This window comes from Trichechus manatus, unplaced genomic scaffold, assembly GCF_000243295.1.
Source record: "Trichechus manatus latirostris isolate Lorelei unplaced genomic scaffold, TriManLat1.0 scaffold00027, whole genome shotgun sequence".
NCBI lineage: Eukaryota > Metazoa > Chordata > Mammalia > Sirenia > Trichechidae > Trichechus > Trichechus manatus.
Genome location: NW_004443963.1, coordinates 9,905,829 through 9,925,391, shown reverse-complemented (window position 1 = coordinate 9,925,391; position 19,563 = coordinate 9,905,829). Strand labels below are relative to the sequence as shown.

Genomic DNA, 19,563 nt, shown 5'->3' with positions numbered 1-19,563 from the left:
GATCACCAAAGCACACCTGACTCACTCGCACTGATAAATCAAAACAAAACAACACAATACCCAAAAAATCATAAATAAATAAATAAAATAACACCTTAATACCTCAGAGACAGCAGACAATATCAAATCATATAAAGAAACAAGACAGAATGGCTCAAGCAAATGACCAAAATAAAGGGCAGAAAATCTTCCTGAGGAAGAGATGGTAATGGAACTGCCTGATAAGGAAGTCAAAAGGCTTATATACAGGGTCCTCAAAAAGATCACAGACAAAACCCTAGAAGAATTCAGGAAAACAACACAAGAACAATATGACAAATTAAATAAACAATTAGAAATCATACAAAAACAGCAATTAGAAATCCAGAAGATTAACAATAAAATATAAGAAATAGATAACTCAATGGAAGGACATAGAAGTAGAATGGAAACAATGGAAGAAAGAATTAGTGAAATAGAGGACAAATTCCTTGATACCAATTTGTTTGAGGAGCAATCAGGAAAAAAGAATGAAAAAAAAATGAAGAAAGCTTAAGAGTTATGTGGGACACTATGAAGAAGAAATTTGTTGGAAAACCTGAACAGGAGGAAACACAAAAAAAAGCACAGAGAGAATTTTTGAAGATTTACTGGAAGAAAACTTCCTCAATATCATGAAAGACAAGATTTCCATCCAAGCACAATGAACCCCATACTGCATAGATCCCAAAAAGTCACTAAGATATATCATAAGTAAATTTTCTAAATCCAAAGATAAAGAATTCTGAGAGCAGCTTGGGAAAAATGAAATATCACCTACAAAGGGACTCCAATAAGACTAAGCTCTGATTTCTCAGCAGAGACCATGCAGGCAAGAAGTCAATAGGATGACATATATAAAACTCTGAATGAAAAGAATTGCCAACCAAGAATCATATACCCAGCAAAACTGCATCTCAAATATGATGGCAAAATTAGGACATTCCCAGATAAAGATAAATGAAGGGAATTTGTACAAACCAGACCATCTTTACAAGAAATATTAGAGAAGTCCTTCAGATAGAGAACCAGAGACAGCAGACAACAACATGAGAGCAAGCTACAAGATGACATCACCAAGCTGCCAACTCAAAAAGAGAAATCTCAAAAGTGAAATAAAGCTACAGAACTGGAAACAGCTAACCAGAGGTGTCTATCTGAAATTGATGACAACTTCAAAACAGAAAGGGGGAAGGGATGGTGTGGGTACAGAACTTTCATAAGGAGAGGAAGTCAAGGTGATATCTAAAAATAACAGACAGTTTTAAACATAGGATGATAAAGGTAAATCTCACAGTAACCACAAAGAAAATTAACAAACTTACCCATCAAAATAAAGAAGAAGAAAATAAAAAAGACTCAGTAAACACAAAATCAACAAAAATGAAGGAAGTGAAAAGACAATTTATGAACAAAAAGAACTCAGCACAGAAAATTAAGTGGAACAAAGAAACTGCCAACACCATACACACACACAAAAAGCATAACAAAATTACAGCAGTAAGTTCATATCTATCAATAATCATACTGAATGTAAACAGGTTAAATGCTACAGTTAAGAGACAGAGGATGGCAGGATGAGTGGGAAAAAGAATAAGCCATCAATATGTTGCCTACAAGAAACACACTTTTTACACAAAGACATAAAGAAGTTAAAAATTAAAGGATGGAGAAAAATATATCATGCAAACAGTAACCAAAAAAGAGCAAGAGTGGCAAAATTAATCTCTGATAAAATAGACTTTAAATCAAACTTCATCATAATAGACAGGGAAGGACATTATATAATGATTAAGGGATAAATCCACCAAGAGGACATAACCATATTAAATATCTATGCAGTCAATGACAGAGCTCCAAAATACATCAAACAAACTCTTACAGCACTGAAAAGAGAAATTGACAGTTCTACAATAATAGTAGGAGACATTAACACACCACTTTCTACAATGGACAGAACAACTAGAAAGAAACTCAACAAAGATACCAAACAAAAAAAAAAAACCAAACCCACTGCCATCAAGTCTATTCTGACTCATAGCGACCCTATACAGAAGATCTAAATAACACAATCAACCAGCTTGATCTCATAGACATATATAAAACATTCCACCCAACAGCAGCGTGGTACACATTCTTCTCCAGTGCGCATGGATCATTCTCTAGAATAGCCCATATTCTAGGTCATAAAGCATGCCTCAATAAATTCAAAAATATTACAATAATACAAAGTATCTTCTCAGATCACAATGCTATAAAATTAGAAATCAATAACAGGAAGAATAAGGAAAAAATCAAATACTTGGAAACTGAACCACATCATGTTTAAAAACCACTGGATAATAGAAGAAATTAAAAATGAAATTTAAAAAATTCCTAGAATCAAACAAGAATGAAAATATAGCATATCAAAGCCTTTGGGACACAGCAAAAGCAATGCTCAGAGGCCAGTTTACAGCAATAAACACACACATCAAAAAAGAAGAAAGGGCCAAAATCGATACCTTCACCCTACAACTCGAACAAATAGAAAAAGAGCAGCAAAAGGAGCCCACAGCTGCCAGAAGAAAGGAAATAATAAAGATTAAAGCAGAAATAAATGAAACCAAAAACAGAAAAAAAATCAATAAGACTAGAAGATTGTTCTTTGAAAGGATCAATAAAATCGACAAACCACTGGCCAAACTGACAAAAGAAAAAAAAGAAGAAGATGCAAATAACCCAAATAAGAAATGAGATGGGCAACATCACAACAGAACCAACTGAAATAAAAAGGATCATAAGAGTACTATGAAAAATTGTACTCCAACAAATTTGAAAACCTAGAGGAAATGGACAAATTCCTAGAAACACATTACCTACCTAAACTAACAGAAACTAAGGTAGAAAATCTGAACAGACCAATAACAAAAGAAGAAACTGAAGAGGTCATTAAAAAAAAAAAAAAAATCAACCAAAAAAAAAGCCCTGGCCATGACGGTTTCACTGGAGAATTCTACCAAACATTCAGAGAAGAGTTGACACCAAAACTACTCAAACTATTCCGGAACATAGAAAAGGAAGGAATACTCCTGAATTCATTCTATGAAGCCAGCATAACTCTGAAACCAAGCCAGGCAAAGACACTACTAAAAAAGAAAATTCTAGACAAATATCTCTCATGAACATTGACACAAAAATTCTCAACAAAATTCTAGCCAATACAATCCAAGAGCATCTGAAATCAAATGAGTGGACACAGTTCTAGTCATGCAGGAAGCATACCAGTCAATGACTGCTAACATTATTATCCAGAGGGGCTACCTTACCATTTGGTAGCAAGAGGGGTGGGCTCTGGGCCAATCCTAGCTCTACCTTCTGACTGAGTGAGCTTAAGCAAGAAACTTCACCTCTGTTAGCCTTCATTTTCTCATACGTTAAATGGGGATAAAAATAGGAGCTACCTCAGAGAAGTGATAGGAGGATTAAATGAGGCAATATATGTAAAGTACTTAGCACAGTTCCTACAAACAGTAAGTACTTGAAAAATGGGGGCTTTCATTACTACGGTCTCCAGAAAATTCTTCCTAAAACCTGCTTTGTATATGTCCACCCCTCTGCTCTCAAACCCTCAACAGCTGCCCAATGTCCATGGAATACAGTTTAAACTCCTTTCTTTGGTGTTGGGGCCCCACAAAAGCTTGTCACTACACATGTTGTCCACCCTAACACCCACTGCTTCCCCAACAAACCATCCAGTCAAACCAATCTGATCAACTTCTTATCCCCCAAATTCTTTCTGACTCTATTTGCACATGATATCTCCCACCTGTTGTGGGAGGGTTGGTCTAACACCCATTCAACAAATATGCCACATACAGAGCATCTACTGTGTACCAGGCCCTGTGTGGGGCCCAGGAGATACAATGGTAAACAAAGCCAGCAGAGGTCTCTAACCTCAGAGCACTGACAGTGGAGTAGGGAGATGGACAGTAAAAAAGTAAATATATAAATACAGACGGTGGCTAGCACTATGAAGGGAAAATTCAAAGTGTGATGAGAGAAGATAACAGAAAGTGCCTACTTTAGAATGAGTGTCCAGGGAAGGGCTCTGTGGGGACAGAGCACTTCAACTGAGACCTGAAGTGTGAGAGGGGATTGGCCTAGAAAAGAGTGTTAGGAGGAGCATTTCAGAGAAAGAAAATAGCATGTGAAAAGGTCTTGTGGCTGAAGGGAGCATGACCCATGTACAGACTTGAAAGGCCAGTGAGCTGGAACACAACTGGTAGGTAGGCAAGGGCTAGATCAAGCAGGGTCTTGTAGGTATGGAATGGAGGCCCAGCTCCTCCTTGAAGTCTTCCCAGGCTTGTTTGGCCCTTGACTTCCTCCTCCAGACTCTTCCAGGCCTTGCTTTCTCATCACTTAGTCAGGAGCAGACACTGTACTTATTTAAATCTCCACTGAGTCAAGAATGAAGACAGAATCGCCTCCTCCTATGGGAATCTTCACAGGACCACTCTGGGCTTGTACACAGCTCTGACTCCAACCTTCCCAAGAGAATCTCATTCCCAGCATGAACTCTGGGCTGCCCCCACTTATTTTGGTTTCTTGGGATACTTTTGAATAGGGCCCTTATCAGAGTGGGGATCTCTGGTTTCAAAAATTGATCTGCCCCTTCTAACCGGATGTCAGGCCTCTCACGCCATTGGACAGCACTGAACTCTGGAGCACCCGGGGGCATGTGAGCAGGGACAGGGAGCCTGTGAGAGACTGGGGCAGGCCTCGAGTCCCCAGGGGAACTAAATAAAGCTATTGTTGAGAAGGGAAGGGAGAAAATAGCCCACAAGATGTTTTTTGTCCTCTGTGACCTGTCTGTGTTTGGGGAGGGACTGGCATGTTGCAAATGAGTGGAAATGGGAATGGCCTTTGATACCCATTTTGCACAGCTTGGGAAGGGAAAGGGCAGAATGGGGAGAAGATGTGAGTTGCAGTGGAGTGACTCCACCTCATCTTAACTGTCTGGCCTTAGGTGAACTACCTGCCCCTGTTTTCTTATTTATAATATGGGGACGGAAACAAATGCTAGCATACATAAAGTGCCTACTACAACTCCTAGGAGTCCCTGGGTGGTGCAAGCATTAAGCGTTCGATTACTAGCTGAAAGGTTGGTGGTTCAAATCCACCCAGAGGTGCCGCAGAAGACAGGCCTAGCATTCTGCTTCCAAAAGCTCACAGCCTTGAAAACTCTATGGAGCAGTTCTACTCTGCACAAATGGGGTCGCCATGAGTCGGAATCAACTAGACAGCAACCAAAAACAACAGTTCAACTCCTGGCCCTACAAGATACCCAATAAATGTAGTTGCTGTGAGCCTGGAAGACAATAGGTTTGACTCACCCAGTGTGGTGATACTGTGGCACCCACTTTTATTTCTTGAGCTCTAACAATTGACTTAATCAATCTATCAGGCTGTCTCCAAACTATGCTGATTCTCCCCGGGAAAAGCTGTTGGACTGGCCCCAATTAATTAAAACATTAGTTCAATGAGGACAGGTATGTGTACAAGATGTTTAGTGAAGTCTTGTTTTTAGCAAAAAGAGAGAGGGAAAGAGAATAACACAAATGTCCACTAACAGGAAAGTGGCTGGAGAATCACAGCCCACGTGTGGTGTGAAATATTATGCAACTAATAAAACTATTGGCTTAGGTCTCTATCTATTGACATGGGAGGAGGGTATGCGTGGTGTGATATTAAGTCAAAAGAGCCATTTTTGCAAAAAAACTAATATCAACCTAAACCGTAGATGCGTACGATGTGTATGTTGTTGTTGTTGTTAGTTGCTGTCAAGCTGATTCCAACTCATGGCGACCCCATGTGTGCAGAGTAGGGTTTTCAAGGCTGTGACCTGTCAGAAGCATATCGCCAGGCCTGTCTTCCAAGGTGCCTCTGGGTGGGTTTGAACCGCCAACCTTTCAGCTAGTAGTCGAGCACTTAACTGTTTGTGCCGTCCAGGGACTCTGTGATGTATATACTTGTTTGCAAAGATTGAGCATGGGGAGTGATGGGGAGGACTATACAACAGACACACTAGGCGGGTGAAATTAGTGATGGGGCCAGGGAAGGGAAAGTGGAGTAAGAATGTAAGGGGAAAAAGTGGCAAAATAGAAAACCATGCATGATATAATGTTAAGTGAGAAGCTAGAATGAGAAATAATTCTGTCTCTAGTATTAGTGCAAAATATCCAGTTTTTTAATTAACATATATTGTTGTTGTTAGGTGTTGTGGGGTCAATTTTGCTTCACAGTGACCCCATGTGACAGAGTAGAGCTGCCCCATGGGGTTTTCTTGGCTGTAATCTTTATGGGAGCAGATCTCCAGGTCTTTCTCCCATGGAGCTGCTGGGTGGGTTCAAATTGCCAACTTTTCCGTTAGCAGCCAAGCATTTTACCACTGTGCTACCAGGGTTAGAAAGTAATATGGAACTATACAGACACTGATCTTGGATAACTATATAATTTGTATATAAATTATACATGTATGTATATATATATATAATTACATATATATGGAGAAAGGGAATGATGAAGCAAAGCAAATGTGATAAAATGTTAATATCTGGAGACTGGGTTAAGGGTACATGGAAATTCTTTATGCAATTCTTTGTACAATTTTGCAACTATTCTGTAAGTTCTGAAATATTTCAAAATAAAAAGTTAAAAGTTAAAGTTAAAAATTAAAAAAAATACAGACACTGAGATTGTGGACAATTGTCATCTTAAATTTCAATTGTTATTTTAATACCATTCTGTCCACAGAGAAGTGCTGCTTTAGAAAAAAAAAGAAGAAAGAAAAACTCTTGAAGGTGCCCCCACTCTCTCCACTTTCCCACCCCAGTCCAGGTCCAACCAGGCAACCATTATTTGTTGTAATCCCAAATTGATCTCCAATCCTTCCGTCTGTCCCAGTATGATTCCCAGTACAATTCATCCTGCCCACAGCTAACAGATTACTCTTTTGTTCCAAAACTGTCCTGTTTCCCCACAGTCCATCCAAGCAACTTAAATGCCTCTCTTTGGCATTAAAGGCCCCCAATAATCTGGCCTCAAATTGCCTCTTCCTTCTCCCCAACACCAGACCACCGTCTTGCCAGTCCAAATATGGTTCTAGAAAGAATTCTGATTTCAACAAGTCAAATTGGCAAAGGAAAATTTCCCTTAGTACCAGGAAAATCCATTGCTTTCAAGAAAAATTCAGAATATTTTCTTTGAAATATCTTGCTTAAAACTTCTCATATTTCTCTGGATTGACTATCTGTGTCCTGTATATCCACATACAGTGTCCACTCTCATTATTTCTGACAATTAATTTATTCCTCCAGTATCATCTAAGATGCCGGAGAAGGGCATTTGGTTCAAACGTATAATTCTATTTAGCAATGATGTCCAAAACAGCTTTAAAAACCAGTTGCCAGGGAGTCAACTCTGGCTCATGGTGACCCCATGTGATGTCACCAGAACTGAACTCCATAGGGTTTTCAGTGAATAAGGAAGACGGAAGAAGAATTGACGCCTTTGAATTGTGGTGTTGGTGAAGAATATTGAATATACCATGGACTGCCAAAAGAACAAACAAACCTGTCTTGGAAGAGGTACAACCAGAATTTTCCTTAGAAGTAAGAAGCAAGAAGGGCGAGACTGCGTCTAACATACTTTGGACATGTTAGCAGGAAGGATTAGTCCCTAGAGAAGGACATCATGCTTGGTAAAGTAGAAGGTCAGCGAAAAATAGGAAGACCCTCAAGGAAGTGGACTGACATAGTGGCGGCAACAATTGGCTCAAGTATAGCAATGATTGTGAGAATGGCACAGGACTGGGCAGTGTTTCTTTCTGTTGTACACAGAGTCGCTATGAGTCAGAACCGACTCAACGGCACCTAATAACAACAATTTTTCAGAAGTAGATCACCAAGCCTTTCTTCTGAGACACCTCTGGGTGGACTCAAATGCCAACATTTCAGTGAGCAGCCAAGCACATAACCACTTGCACCAAAACAGCTTTACTGCAGATAAAATCATATCAAACTCATTGCCATCGAGCCGATTCTGACTCACAGCAACCCTACAGCGACCCTATAGGACAGAGTAGAACTGCCCCATAGGGTTTCCAAGGAGCAGCTGATGGATTCGAACTGCCAACATTTTGGTTAGCAGCCAAACGCTTAACCACTGTGCCACCAGGGCTCCAAAACTCATATTAAGTATCATAAACTAAATCTTCCTTCCTATGGGTCTTCGTTCATTGGAGCACATGAAGAATCTGAATACGCACCATGGGAAGACCACAATACTCATCACCATTCACCCCTTGAGGAATGCTGTGCCTTCCCTCCACCACTCACAACCTACTCATCTTTGAGTCCTTCTTAGAGCTTTCCTTCCTATGACTTCCCATGACTCCAACCCACATCAGTCTTGCCCACCATGCTGCCTTGTTCTGCTTTTGCATTGTACAGCCCTTCTCTCCAACCAGATGATAAGCCCCTTGAAGGCAAAATCTGGTCTCAGTCTTCTATGTGTCTCAGTCTTCTCTATGCAAAGCACAGAGGTAGCCACATAGTTCCCTAACTGTTTGGGCAATGTTTTATGTCTTAAGCTAAGTGATGTCCACAATATTGTTAAGGTTTTTTTTTTCTCCATATGTGAAATATTTCATAATTATTAAACTAGCAAATAACAAACCACTGGGAGCATTCCTTTCACATAACACTGCATGGAAAGGAGCAAGAAGCAAAATTGGATATGCACTATACTCCCAATCCTGTAAAAAGAGAACAAATCAAAAACTAGAGAAAATAAAAATTTTTTAAAGACCAGTAGATAATACACCAAAACTGTTAGAAGTGTGGGGGTGATTTTTATTGTCTTCTTTATACCCAATGCTTTATTATATTTTCCAGACTTTTTATAGAGAGTACATATTGTTTTTGGAATAATAATCAAATATTACTTTTGTTTCTTAAGATATACTTGTTCACCCTAGATACCAGGGTATGGTAAAATTTAGCCTGAAATCAGGAGAAAACAATTTTTTCAGCTTCTACTGCAGGTAACCCTTATACTAGACCTTGGAAGAAACTGTTCAAGTAAATATACCATATCAAACTCAGAGTCTGACAGGTCCAAGTTCAAGCCCCAGCTTCACCCTTGCCTGAGAGCTGACTTGAGTCTCAATTTTCTTATTCATAAATGGTAATAAAAGTACTTTCTCTGCTTGCCCCATGGGGCCATTATGAGGGTAAAACGAAATGAGGCCCATAGAATGACTTTGTAATCCACAGCGGACACTTCTGCATAAGACACTACATGTCACAGGAGACACGAGGCACCAAGAGGGGACCACTGCACTTCCTGCTTTCAAGGAGCCCAAAGTGCAAGAGGAGAGATAGCACAGAAGACAACCCGGGATAGACCGACAGACACAAGAACAGTCTGTGCAGTATAGAGAGTGGGACAGGATCAACCTGGATCAGGGAGGGAGGTTGTCCAAGTGCAAGGGAGTCTGTCACATCACTACTAAATAACTAGAAGGGATAACCTTTGCCCTTAAGCAACATAAAATATACTTCTAGCAACCAAGCAAACACATCTCAAGCAACACATGAACAACATGAAGGAGGAAAAGGTATTTCAGAAATTAAGATGTCAGGTTTGGGAGCAGCTGACTTAGGTTTGAATACTGGTGCCCTCGCTGCCTAGCTAAGGGTCCGTGAGCCTAGGCGAGCTTTCCTCATTTGTATCATACGGAGAAACACGTGGCATGTAGGCCCTGCTGGGAGGATTGATTGAACCACAGGTTCAGTATTGAGCACCTGCCCTGGGCCAGGTGGTGTTCTGGGAGCTGGGGAACCAAACAGACAAGGCTGCTGGAGTGGCCTGGAGAGGGCTTGGGGGAGGCAATAAGAGTTTTCAGACAGTTGAAGAGCTGGTGGAGGAATAACATAAGGCAGAACAATGACGGCAACCATGAAACTGGCATTCACTGAGTGCTTACAATGTAAGGACTTCACGTACAACAACTCACTTAATCCTCAGCAATCCTATGGAGTGGATACTATTATCATTCCCATTTTACAGATGAGGAAACTGAAGCACAGATCAAGGTGGTCACTTGTCCAAGGGTGCACAAGTGGCAAAGCCGGGAATGGACACCAGTTGGTTTGCTCCCCTCTACCATTTGTTCAAGGAGCCCTGATGGTGCAATGGTTAAGCGCGCAGCTGCTAACCAAAAGGTCGCCAGTTTGAATCCACCAGCCGCCCCGCAGGAGAAAAGACCTGGCGATCTGCTCCCATAAAGATTACTGCCTAGGAAACCCTATGGGGCAGTTCTATACTGTTCTGTGCGTTTACTATGAGTCGGAATTGACTCAACAACACACAACAACAACACTGTTCAGATTGGTGGACGCCCCAGGGAAGCTGGTTTTAAGAGCTTGGAGCTTCGTTTAAAGATAAAAGCAGTGATATTTAGGGTGTCTGAGCTGTAGCAGGATGACTGTCTGTCATAGCTTCTTTGTGGGGATTCCTGGAAGTGTCAGATGAGTGATTCTTTCTACAGAAGAGGCAGTGCCTGGAGCCTTGGTGGTGATGCCCTTGGATGCTAATGAGTGGTTTCCTCTTGTCTTTCAGCTCACAGCCCCACACTTCCCCGTGGTGGTCAAGCTGGGACATGCCCACGCTGGAATGGGAAAGGTAAGAGAAACAACTCTTATGCCCATGTTGGGTACTCACATAGCTTCCCAAGACTACCTGCCCCCTTCTTCCTTCATTTCCCTGCCATCCCCACCCTTAGTCCAGCCACCAAGAACAGAGTGTTAACCAGTCCAGGATGTACCTCCCTCCCCTCCCCAGACTACCTTTCTCTGAGCTCCCAAAGCTTGGAACATCTCTCCAGCTAACCCTGTATTTGCCTAATCCTACCTGGAATTGCTAGCCAGTTGTTTCCTATGATTGTGGCTTAACAGAAATGGATGTAAAGTATTTTATAGATGGTGATGCTTTTGTCAGGGGTTGCTGTCATTATCTCCCCAGTGACATTGTAAGCTCATGTCTTACTCATCTCTGTATCACCTGCAGGGCTAGCACCTAGAAGGTGGCAAATACATATGGCTCCATGGAGGAAGCCCCTGGGGCATTAGCTTCTGCAAAAGTAAATAATGTATTTTACATGGTCACAGTGACATGCCCTGACAAACTGTATTGGTCAGACTTTTCCAGTTGCAAGTCGACAGTCAACTCAAGTTAATTTAGGATGAAAAAAAGATAATTCACTGGCCCAAGCAATTAAGACGTTTAGGATAGTTCTAGATAGATTGGGTAGAGCTGGATCCAGGAGCTCAGATGATATTGTCCGAGCTTGGTCTCTCTCTATATCTCTTGTTGTTGTTAGGTGCTGTGGAGTTGGTTCCGACTCATAGCAACCCTACATACAACAGAACGAAATGCTGCCCGGTACTGTGCGGTCCTGCACCATCCTCATGATTGTTGTTATGCCTGATCCCATTGTTGCAGCCACTGTGTCAATCCATCTCGCTGAGGGTCTTCCTCTTTTTCGCTGACCCTCTACATATATTTATATATATCTCTTGGCATGTTCATTTCTACTTGATGTTTTCTTCTGATAGAGTTGCCGTGGGCAGTCCACACTGGTCCCTAAGCGCACGGTCCCAGAGGAAGAAAGACCCTCTCTCTTTCCAGTGTCTCTATAGCTAATTTCATAGAAGGACCTTGACTGGCCCTGCTTTGGTTAATGCCCACTCTTATAACCACGGGAGATGGTTCAGCCCCACTCAAACCATACGGATCAGGGTTCACTCTGGAAAGAGACCTGCTCCTAGATAAGGGGAAGGGGACTGTGGGGGAGTGTGGTGGGCTACCATGGTCCACTTCCCAAACCTCTGACTCAGATAGAACCAAGTGAGAACCTATGGTACTCAGTGCCTGACATCCCCATTGGAGGGACCTGAGCCCAACACAGTGGTCCAAGACAGGGGCTCTAAGATAAAAGAAACCCTTGCTTTGAATAGGCCTGGATCAGCCATAAATGACAATTCTGCACCAGGCACCTCTATTCTTCCACCCTGTTATGCCTTTTGTATCCTCTCTTCCCACCTAACCTCAGGTAGCACAGAATGGAAAGGGTCAGGAAACAGGTCAGGGCATAACCTACAGCTCAGACATTTGTGCCAACTTGGGAAAGTTATTATCTAACCTATCTGAGTCGTGGACTCCTCGTCTGTCAGATGATGATGATTTTAATAACTGTCTATATAATAAATCTTCACTCAATACTGTATCTCCCTATAAGTTACACATTATGAGGATAGAAATTTTTGCCTGTCTTTCCACTGTTGTATCCCAGGGCCTAGAATGGCACCTGGAACACAGCAGCCTCTCAGTTTGTTGGTTGAACGGATGAATGAATGAAAGGATCCCTCTTTAGATTATACAAGTATCTAAAGATATTGTAGCTGCTGTAGCAACTTACCACAAACTTGGTGACTTAAAACAACAGAAATTTATTCTCTCACAGCTCCAGAGACCAGAATCATAAATAGCATCACTGTGAAAGTCAAGGTATCTCCAAGGCCACACTCCCTCTGGGGCTCTAGGAGAGAATCCGTTCCTTGCCTCTTCCAGCTTTGGGTGGCTGCTGGCATTCCTTGGCTTGTGGCCACACTTCTGACCTCTGCTTCTGTCTTCGCATGGCCTCCTCTCCGTGTGAAAACTTCCTCTGCCTCTCTCTTATAACAATACTTGTGGTAGCATTTATGGCCCACTTAAATAATCCAGGATAACCTCTCCATCTCATAATCCTTAATTTAATCACATCTGCAAAGGTCCCTTCTCAAAATAAGATGACATTTACACGTTACTGGGATTAGGACCCGATATGGTTGAATGGCCATTATGCAGCCTACTAAACCACACTGCTGTTGAGTCAATTCCGACTCATAGTGACTCTATAGGACAGAGTAGAACTGCTCCATAGGGTTTCCAAGGAGTGCCTGGTGGATTCAAACTGCCAACCTTTTGGTTAACAGCCATAGCTCTTAACCACTATGCCACCAGGGTTTTCTGCAGCCTACTAGACCACCTGATACCTGTTCCCTACTTCCTCTGGTCCCACTCACTCCTCCATCTCCTGTTATCTGCTCCAGCCTCCTCCATTCCCCTGTTGCTGTCCTCACCGTGGTATCATTGATCCCTCTGTGGCTAATTCAGTGGGCACTTTTCTGTCTGCGCCTGAATTGATCTCTCCCTGTCATTTATTAAGAGCTTGGCTGCTAACCCAAAAGTCGGTAGTTCAAATCCACCAGCCACTCCTTGGACTAGTTGTACTCTGTCCTATAGGGTCACTATGAGTTAGAATTGGCTCAGTGGCAATGGGGCTGGGATCATCCTTCTATCCTGAAACTCCTCCTCAGCAGTCTCCAGTTCATGCTCCTTTCCCGGCTTTCCTCTTCTCTCTCTGGCCACTCCTTCACTATCTCCTTCAAAGACTTTTCTTCCGGCTCTCATCTCTATTCCATTAGCCAAAGGTTCAGCTTCATCTGCCAAAGGTCGCCCAAATCACATTTCCCACCCAGAGTGTCAGGCTTATATATCCAACTACCTCCTCTACGTCTCTACCTGTCTTCTTCCATGGGAATCTCAGACTCTAAATGTTCAAGACCACACCCGTTATCTTCCCCAACAAGCCACCGTAGCACCTTCTCCTCCTGTGACCACCATCTTTAAAAGGAACCACTAGTAGCTCAGCCAACTCAAAAAAGAAAACTGGGAGTCATCTCTCCCTCCCTTATCTCCAAGTGGTCAGCAAGTCTTGTCAACTGCCGCTTGCTGATGTTTCTCGGGAGTCTCTGGGTGGTACAAATGGTTAGTGCGCTCAGTTGCTAACCCAAAAGTTGGAGTTCCAGTCCATCCAAAAGTGCCTTGGAAGAAAAACCAAATCCAAACCACTGCTGTCAAATCAATTCCGACTCATAGCAACCCTATAGGACAAAGTAGAACTGCCCCACAGAGTTTCCAAGGCTGTAATCTTTACAGAAGCAGACTGCCATATCTTTCTCCTCCAGAGTCACTGGGCAGTTTCGAACTGCCAACCTTCTGGTTAGCAGCTGAGTGCTTAACCACTGCCATATCTTTCTCCCCCAGAGTCACTGGGTAGGTTCAAACTGCCGACCTTTCAGTTAGCAGCCAATGGTGCAGTGGTTAAGCACTCAGCTGCTAACCTAAAGGTTGGCAATTTGAACCCACTAGTCACTCAACAAGAGAAAGATGTGGCAGTCTGCTTTGGTAAAGATTACAACCTTGGAAACCCTATGAGGAGTTCTACTCTGTCCTGTAGGGTCACTATGAGTCAGAATTCACTCAATGGCAATGGGCCTTGGAAGAAAGACCTGGTGATCTGCTTCTGAAAAATCAGCCATTGAACACCCTATGCCAAATAGCTAAAACAATGCAGAAAGAGAAGAACAAAGTAGGAGGACTCATACTTCCTGGTTTTAAAACATACTATACAGCTACAGTAATCAAAACAGCCTGGAACTGGTATAACAATAGACACATAGACCAGTGGAATAGAATTGACAGTCCAGAAATAAACCTTCACGTCTATGGTCAACTGATTTTTGACAAGAGTGCTAAGTCCATTCCATGGGGAAAGAAGAGTTTCTTCAATAAATGGTGCTGGGAATATTGGATTTCCACATGCATAAAAGTAAAACAGGATCCATGCCTTACACCATACACAAAAACAAATTCAAAGTGGATTAAAAACCTAAATGTGCAAACTAAAACAGTAAAATTCTTAGAAGAACAAGCAGGGGCAACGCTGTCAGGCCTAGCCTTCAACAATGGATTCTCTAATATAACAGAAGTACAAACAGTGAAAGACAAAATAAATAAATGGGACCTCATAAAAATTAAAAACTTCTGTTCATCAAAAGACTTTACCAAAAAAGTGAAAAGAGAAGCTACCAACTGGGAGACTATCTTTGGAAATCATATATCCAACAAGAATTCTAATAATCAAAATATATATAAAACTTCTACAACTTAACAGCAAAAAGACAAATAACCCAATCATAAAAAGGACAAAGGAATTGAATAGCCATTTCACCAAAGAGGACATTCAAATGGCCACCAAACACATGAAAAGCATCATTAGGTATCAGAGAGATGCAAATCAAAACCACAATGAGATACCATTTCACTCCCATTAGGATGGCTAACATTTAAAAAAAAACAGAAAATAACATATTTTGGCGAGGATGTGGGAAAATTGGAACCCTTATCCATTGCTGGTGGGAATGCAAAATGGTACAGCTGTTGTGGACAACAGTGTGGTGGTTCCTCAAAAAACTAAAAATAGAACTGCTATGTGACCCAGCAATTCCACTTCTAGGTATATACCCAAAAGACTTGAAAGCGGAAACTCAAAAAGAAATTTATACACCAATGTTCACCGCAGCACTATTCACAATAGCCAAAAGTTGGAAACAACCTAAATGCCCATCAACAGACGAATAGATAAACAAAATGTGGTATGTACATACAATGGAATACTATTCAGCCAGTAGGAGAAATGCTATGGTATGGATGGAGCTTAGAGGTATTTTGCTGAGCGAAATAAGCCAATCACAAAAGAACAAATATTGTATAAAAAGACAAGAAAGGGCAAATGTACAGAGACCAAAGTTTATTAGTGGTTACCAGGGGCAGAAGGGAGGGGGAAAACGGGAGTTAATGATGATGAAAAAATTACATTGATTAAGGGTAGGGTTGCACAGCCAATTATTGTAATTGCTGTCAATAAGTTTCACACCTGTAAAAAGTTGAATTGGCAAAAGTGTGATAGATATATTTACAATGACCAAAAAAAAAAAAAGAGTAGCTACTGAGGCTGCTTAAATACAACCAAACACCTCATGGGATTTGGTTCCTTGCTTTGGAGGTTTAGGGTTATCGTTTCATGGGACAACCCAGTTAATTGTCCTAATAACTAGAACAGTGCCTCTCTTCTACCTTCTAGTTCATTGTGTAGGGCCTGGGGTCTTAAAAACTTATAAGCAGCCATCCAAGCACAACGATTGGTCTCTATTCACCTGGAACAACAGAGGAAGAAGGAGAGTTAGGAATAGGAGGAGGATATGGAATGTGTGGCTAATTGCCTTCATGAACAACTGCCTCCTTTGTCATGAGACCAGAAGAACTGGATGGTGCTTGGCTACCATTACTGAACATTTTGATCAAAGATTCCATAGAAGAATCTTGATCAAAAGGGGAAAAATGCAGAACAGAATTTCAAATTCTCATGAACTCTAGACTTTCTGGAGCCATGGAGGGTGGATGAACCTCTGAAACTATTGCCCTAAGATAGTCGTTAAACCTTAAACCAAAAATATCCTGTGAAGTCATCCTAAAACTGAGCAATAGTTCAGCTTAACTTGTAAAAAAATATCTGCCTTGAGCATTGTCATGGATTGAATTATGTCCCCCCAAGAATGTGTGTATCAGTTTGACTGGGCCATGATTTCTGGTATCATGTGATTGTCCACCATTTTGTCATCTGATGTGATTTTCCTTTGTGTTGTACTCTATGATGTTAATGAAGGAGGACTGGCAGCAGTTGTGTTCGTGAGGCAGTACTCAGTCTACAAGAGTGGACTGTGTCTTAAGGCAATCTCTTGAGATATAAAAGAGAGAAGCAAGCAAAGAGACAAGGGGACCTTATACTACCAAGAAAGCAGCACCGGGAGCAGAGCGTGTCCTTTGGACCCAGGGTCCCTGCACCTGAGAAGCTCTTTGATGAGGGGAAGATTGAGGACAAGGACCTTCCTCCAGAGCCAACAGAGAGAAAAATTCCCGTGGAGCTGGTGCCCTGAGTCTGGACTTTTAGCCTACCTTACTGTGAGGAAATAAATTTCTCTTTGTTAAAGCCATCCATTTGTGGTATAACTAGATAACTAAGACAAGTATTGTGCTCTTTTAAGAATTATCTATATGGGATCAAATTGACAACAGTAACTTTAGATTAGATAGAAACCTTAGGGGGCAGTAATTTTTGTTAATGAGGGAGGAACAACTCAGAAAAGGAGGGTGAGAACGGTAGCACAACTCAAAGAATGTAATCAATGTCACTAAATTGTACATGTAGAAACTGTTAAATTGGTGTATGTTTTTCTGTACATATTCTCAACAACAACAAAATAAATAAAATTTAGAAAAAAAAGAAAACCCTGTGGAGCACAGTTCTACTCTGGCACACATGGGGTCCCCATGAGTCAGAATTAACGGCAACTGGTACTGGTGATGTTTCTCAAAGCCATCCTTTTCTCCCCACCCACTGCCACCACCTTAGATGGCTCTAGGGAAGTTAGCAAATTTTCAAGAATTAAATTCTGTCTCTAAATCTTATAATAATCCCAAAAGGAGAATTTAAGAAAAGGAAGTACTTAAAGAGACTGATGCAATGCTTGGGGGAGGGGGTGCTTCTGAGAAACTCAGGCGCAAAACGGACTCCCAAAACGTGGAAAAGAGGGCACATCTCCAAGAAAGAAATGACACAAACCAGAAAAACACAAGGCTTGCAAAAATGATGAGTTCAAGGGAAAGAGTCTTTCCTCCTTATGTTTTTTGGAGTGAAAAACAAGTAGGAAAGGCCAGGACATGCCGACTGAGCAGATGATGTCATGTTTGTGGTTGAGAGGGATAAAAACAAAACCTGTCACTCCTAGGGTGCTTCTGCCTTCTCCCAAGAAGACTGTCTGCCTGGAAATAAGCAGAGTGAGCGTTCCTGGGAGGGAATTGAAGCCCAGGACAGACCAGGGGCTGTCAGTGAGCTCAACGTTGCTGAAAACACACCTAGAGCCTACAATTGCTAACCCATCCTCAATTATATTTTACTCTTTTGTTATATATGTTGATTAGGGGCTACTCTATGCTGAGACTCAAAGGATGCACAGGACCCAGTCCCTGCCCTCATAGAGTTAGTGAGACAGTCACACGAATAAATAAGTACAATGTGTTGTTGGAGGTCTGGGAGAAGACTGTGCATTGAGTGGGGCACAAAGAAGAGAGCTAACTTCTACTTAGGATTGCGTGGGGTCTTAGTTTCCTAGTGCTGATGTAACAGAAATCCCACGAGTCGGTGACTTAAAGAACAGAAATTTATTTTCTCATAGTTTATGAGGCTAGAAGTCCAAATGTAGGGAAAGGCTCTATCTTTGTTGGCTCTGGGGGAAGTTCCTTTTCTCAGCTTCTATAGCCCCTGAGTTCCTCAGTTCCTTGGCAATCTCCGTGTGGCATCTATCCATCTTCCCACATTTTGTGCTCTCTTCTCTCTGTGTCTAGGCTGCTCCTTATAACTCAGAAGTGATTAGGTTTAGGACACACCCTACCCTGATAGGGCTTCATTAACATAACAAAAAAACCTGTTTCCAAATAGGATTACATCCACAGGCATAGGGGTTAGGATTCCAACACATATTTTGGGCAACACAATTCAATCCATAACACATGGGAGGTGAAAAAGCATCTTAGAGGAGGAGGGCTTGGTTTGGAAAGACAAGTAGATGACATTCAGGTGGCTATGGTGATGAAGCACAAGCCAGGGAGAGGCTGCAAGAGCAAGCCAGGGAGAAGAAACAGGAGGCAGTGGGGAAACTATGTGGTTGGTGTGCCTGGAAATTTAAGGACTCATAACAAAGAAACACTAGAAGACAAGAGATGGACCAATACATCCTTATATTAGTTTCCTAGGGCCACCATAACAAAATACCACAAACTGGGTGGCTTATAAGAACAGAAATTGTCTCAGAGTTCTGCAGGCTAGGAGTCCAAATCCAGGTTGTCAGCAGGGCCATGCTTCCTCTGAAGGCTCTAAGGGAAGATCCTTCCTTGTCTCTTCAGGCTTCAGGTAGCCCCGAGTGTTCCTTGGTTTGCAGCTGCAGTATAAGTACAGTCACATGGCCATCTCCCCCCTGTCTGTCTGTGTGTCTTCTCTTCTACAGGGACACTACCATGGTTTGATTAGGATCCAACCTAATCCAGTATGACCCCATGTTAACTGATAGCATCTTCAAAGATGCTATTTCCAAACAAAGTCACTTTCACAGGTACAAGGGTTAAGACTTCAACTTCTCTTTTTAGGGGACACAGTTCAATCTGTAAACACCCCTGTATTAGAAGGAAGAATAATGGATGTCAGAAGGCATAGAAATAACAATACAGTGAAACCTTAAGCAGTTGGGGAGTACTTAGACAGGTAGAAGATAATCCTGGGGAGTACCATGAGTTCTTTAGAAATCAGTCAAACTATACTGGAACCTGCCCTGCACTGACCACTGGTGCACCTTGTCAGCCCCAGTACATGCCTCAAACAATCCATCACAGCCCTCTCCTTCAGCTGGACTTGCCCTGCTGCACCATAGCTGAGCAAGAGGCCCTGCCCATTGGACAAGGAGGTGAAAAATATCATGTCCATAGATGAGCCAACAACAAAGA

General features: G+C 41.9%; 1 protein-coding gene across 1 annotated transcript in view; it reads left to right on the top strand.

The window, feature by feature from the left end:
* The window catches only part of SYN3 (synapsin III), a 658,658-nt gene that overhangs the window by 543,807 nt on the left and 95,288 nt on the right, over positions 1–19,563 (top strand). The window contains exon 7 of the mRNA XM_023728907.1: positions 10,684–10,746. Within this exon, the coding sequence (XP_023584675.1) occupies positions 10,684–10,746 (63 nt within the window). The remainder of the gene's footprint in view (positions 1–10,683; positions 10,747–19,563) is intronic.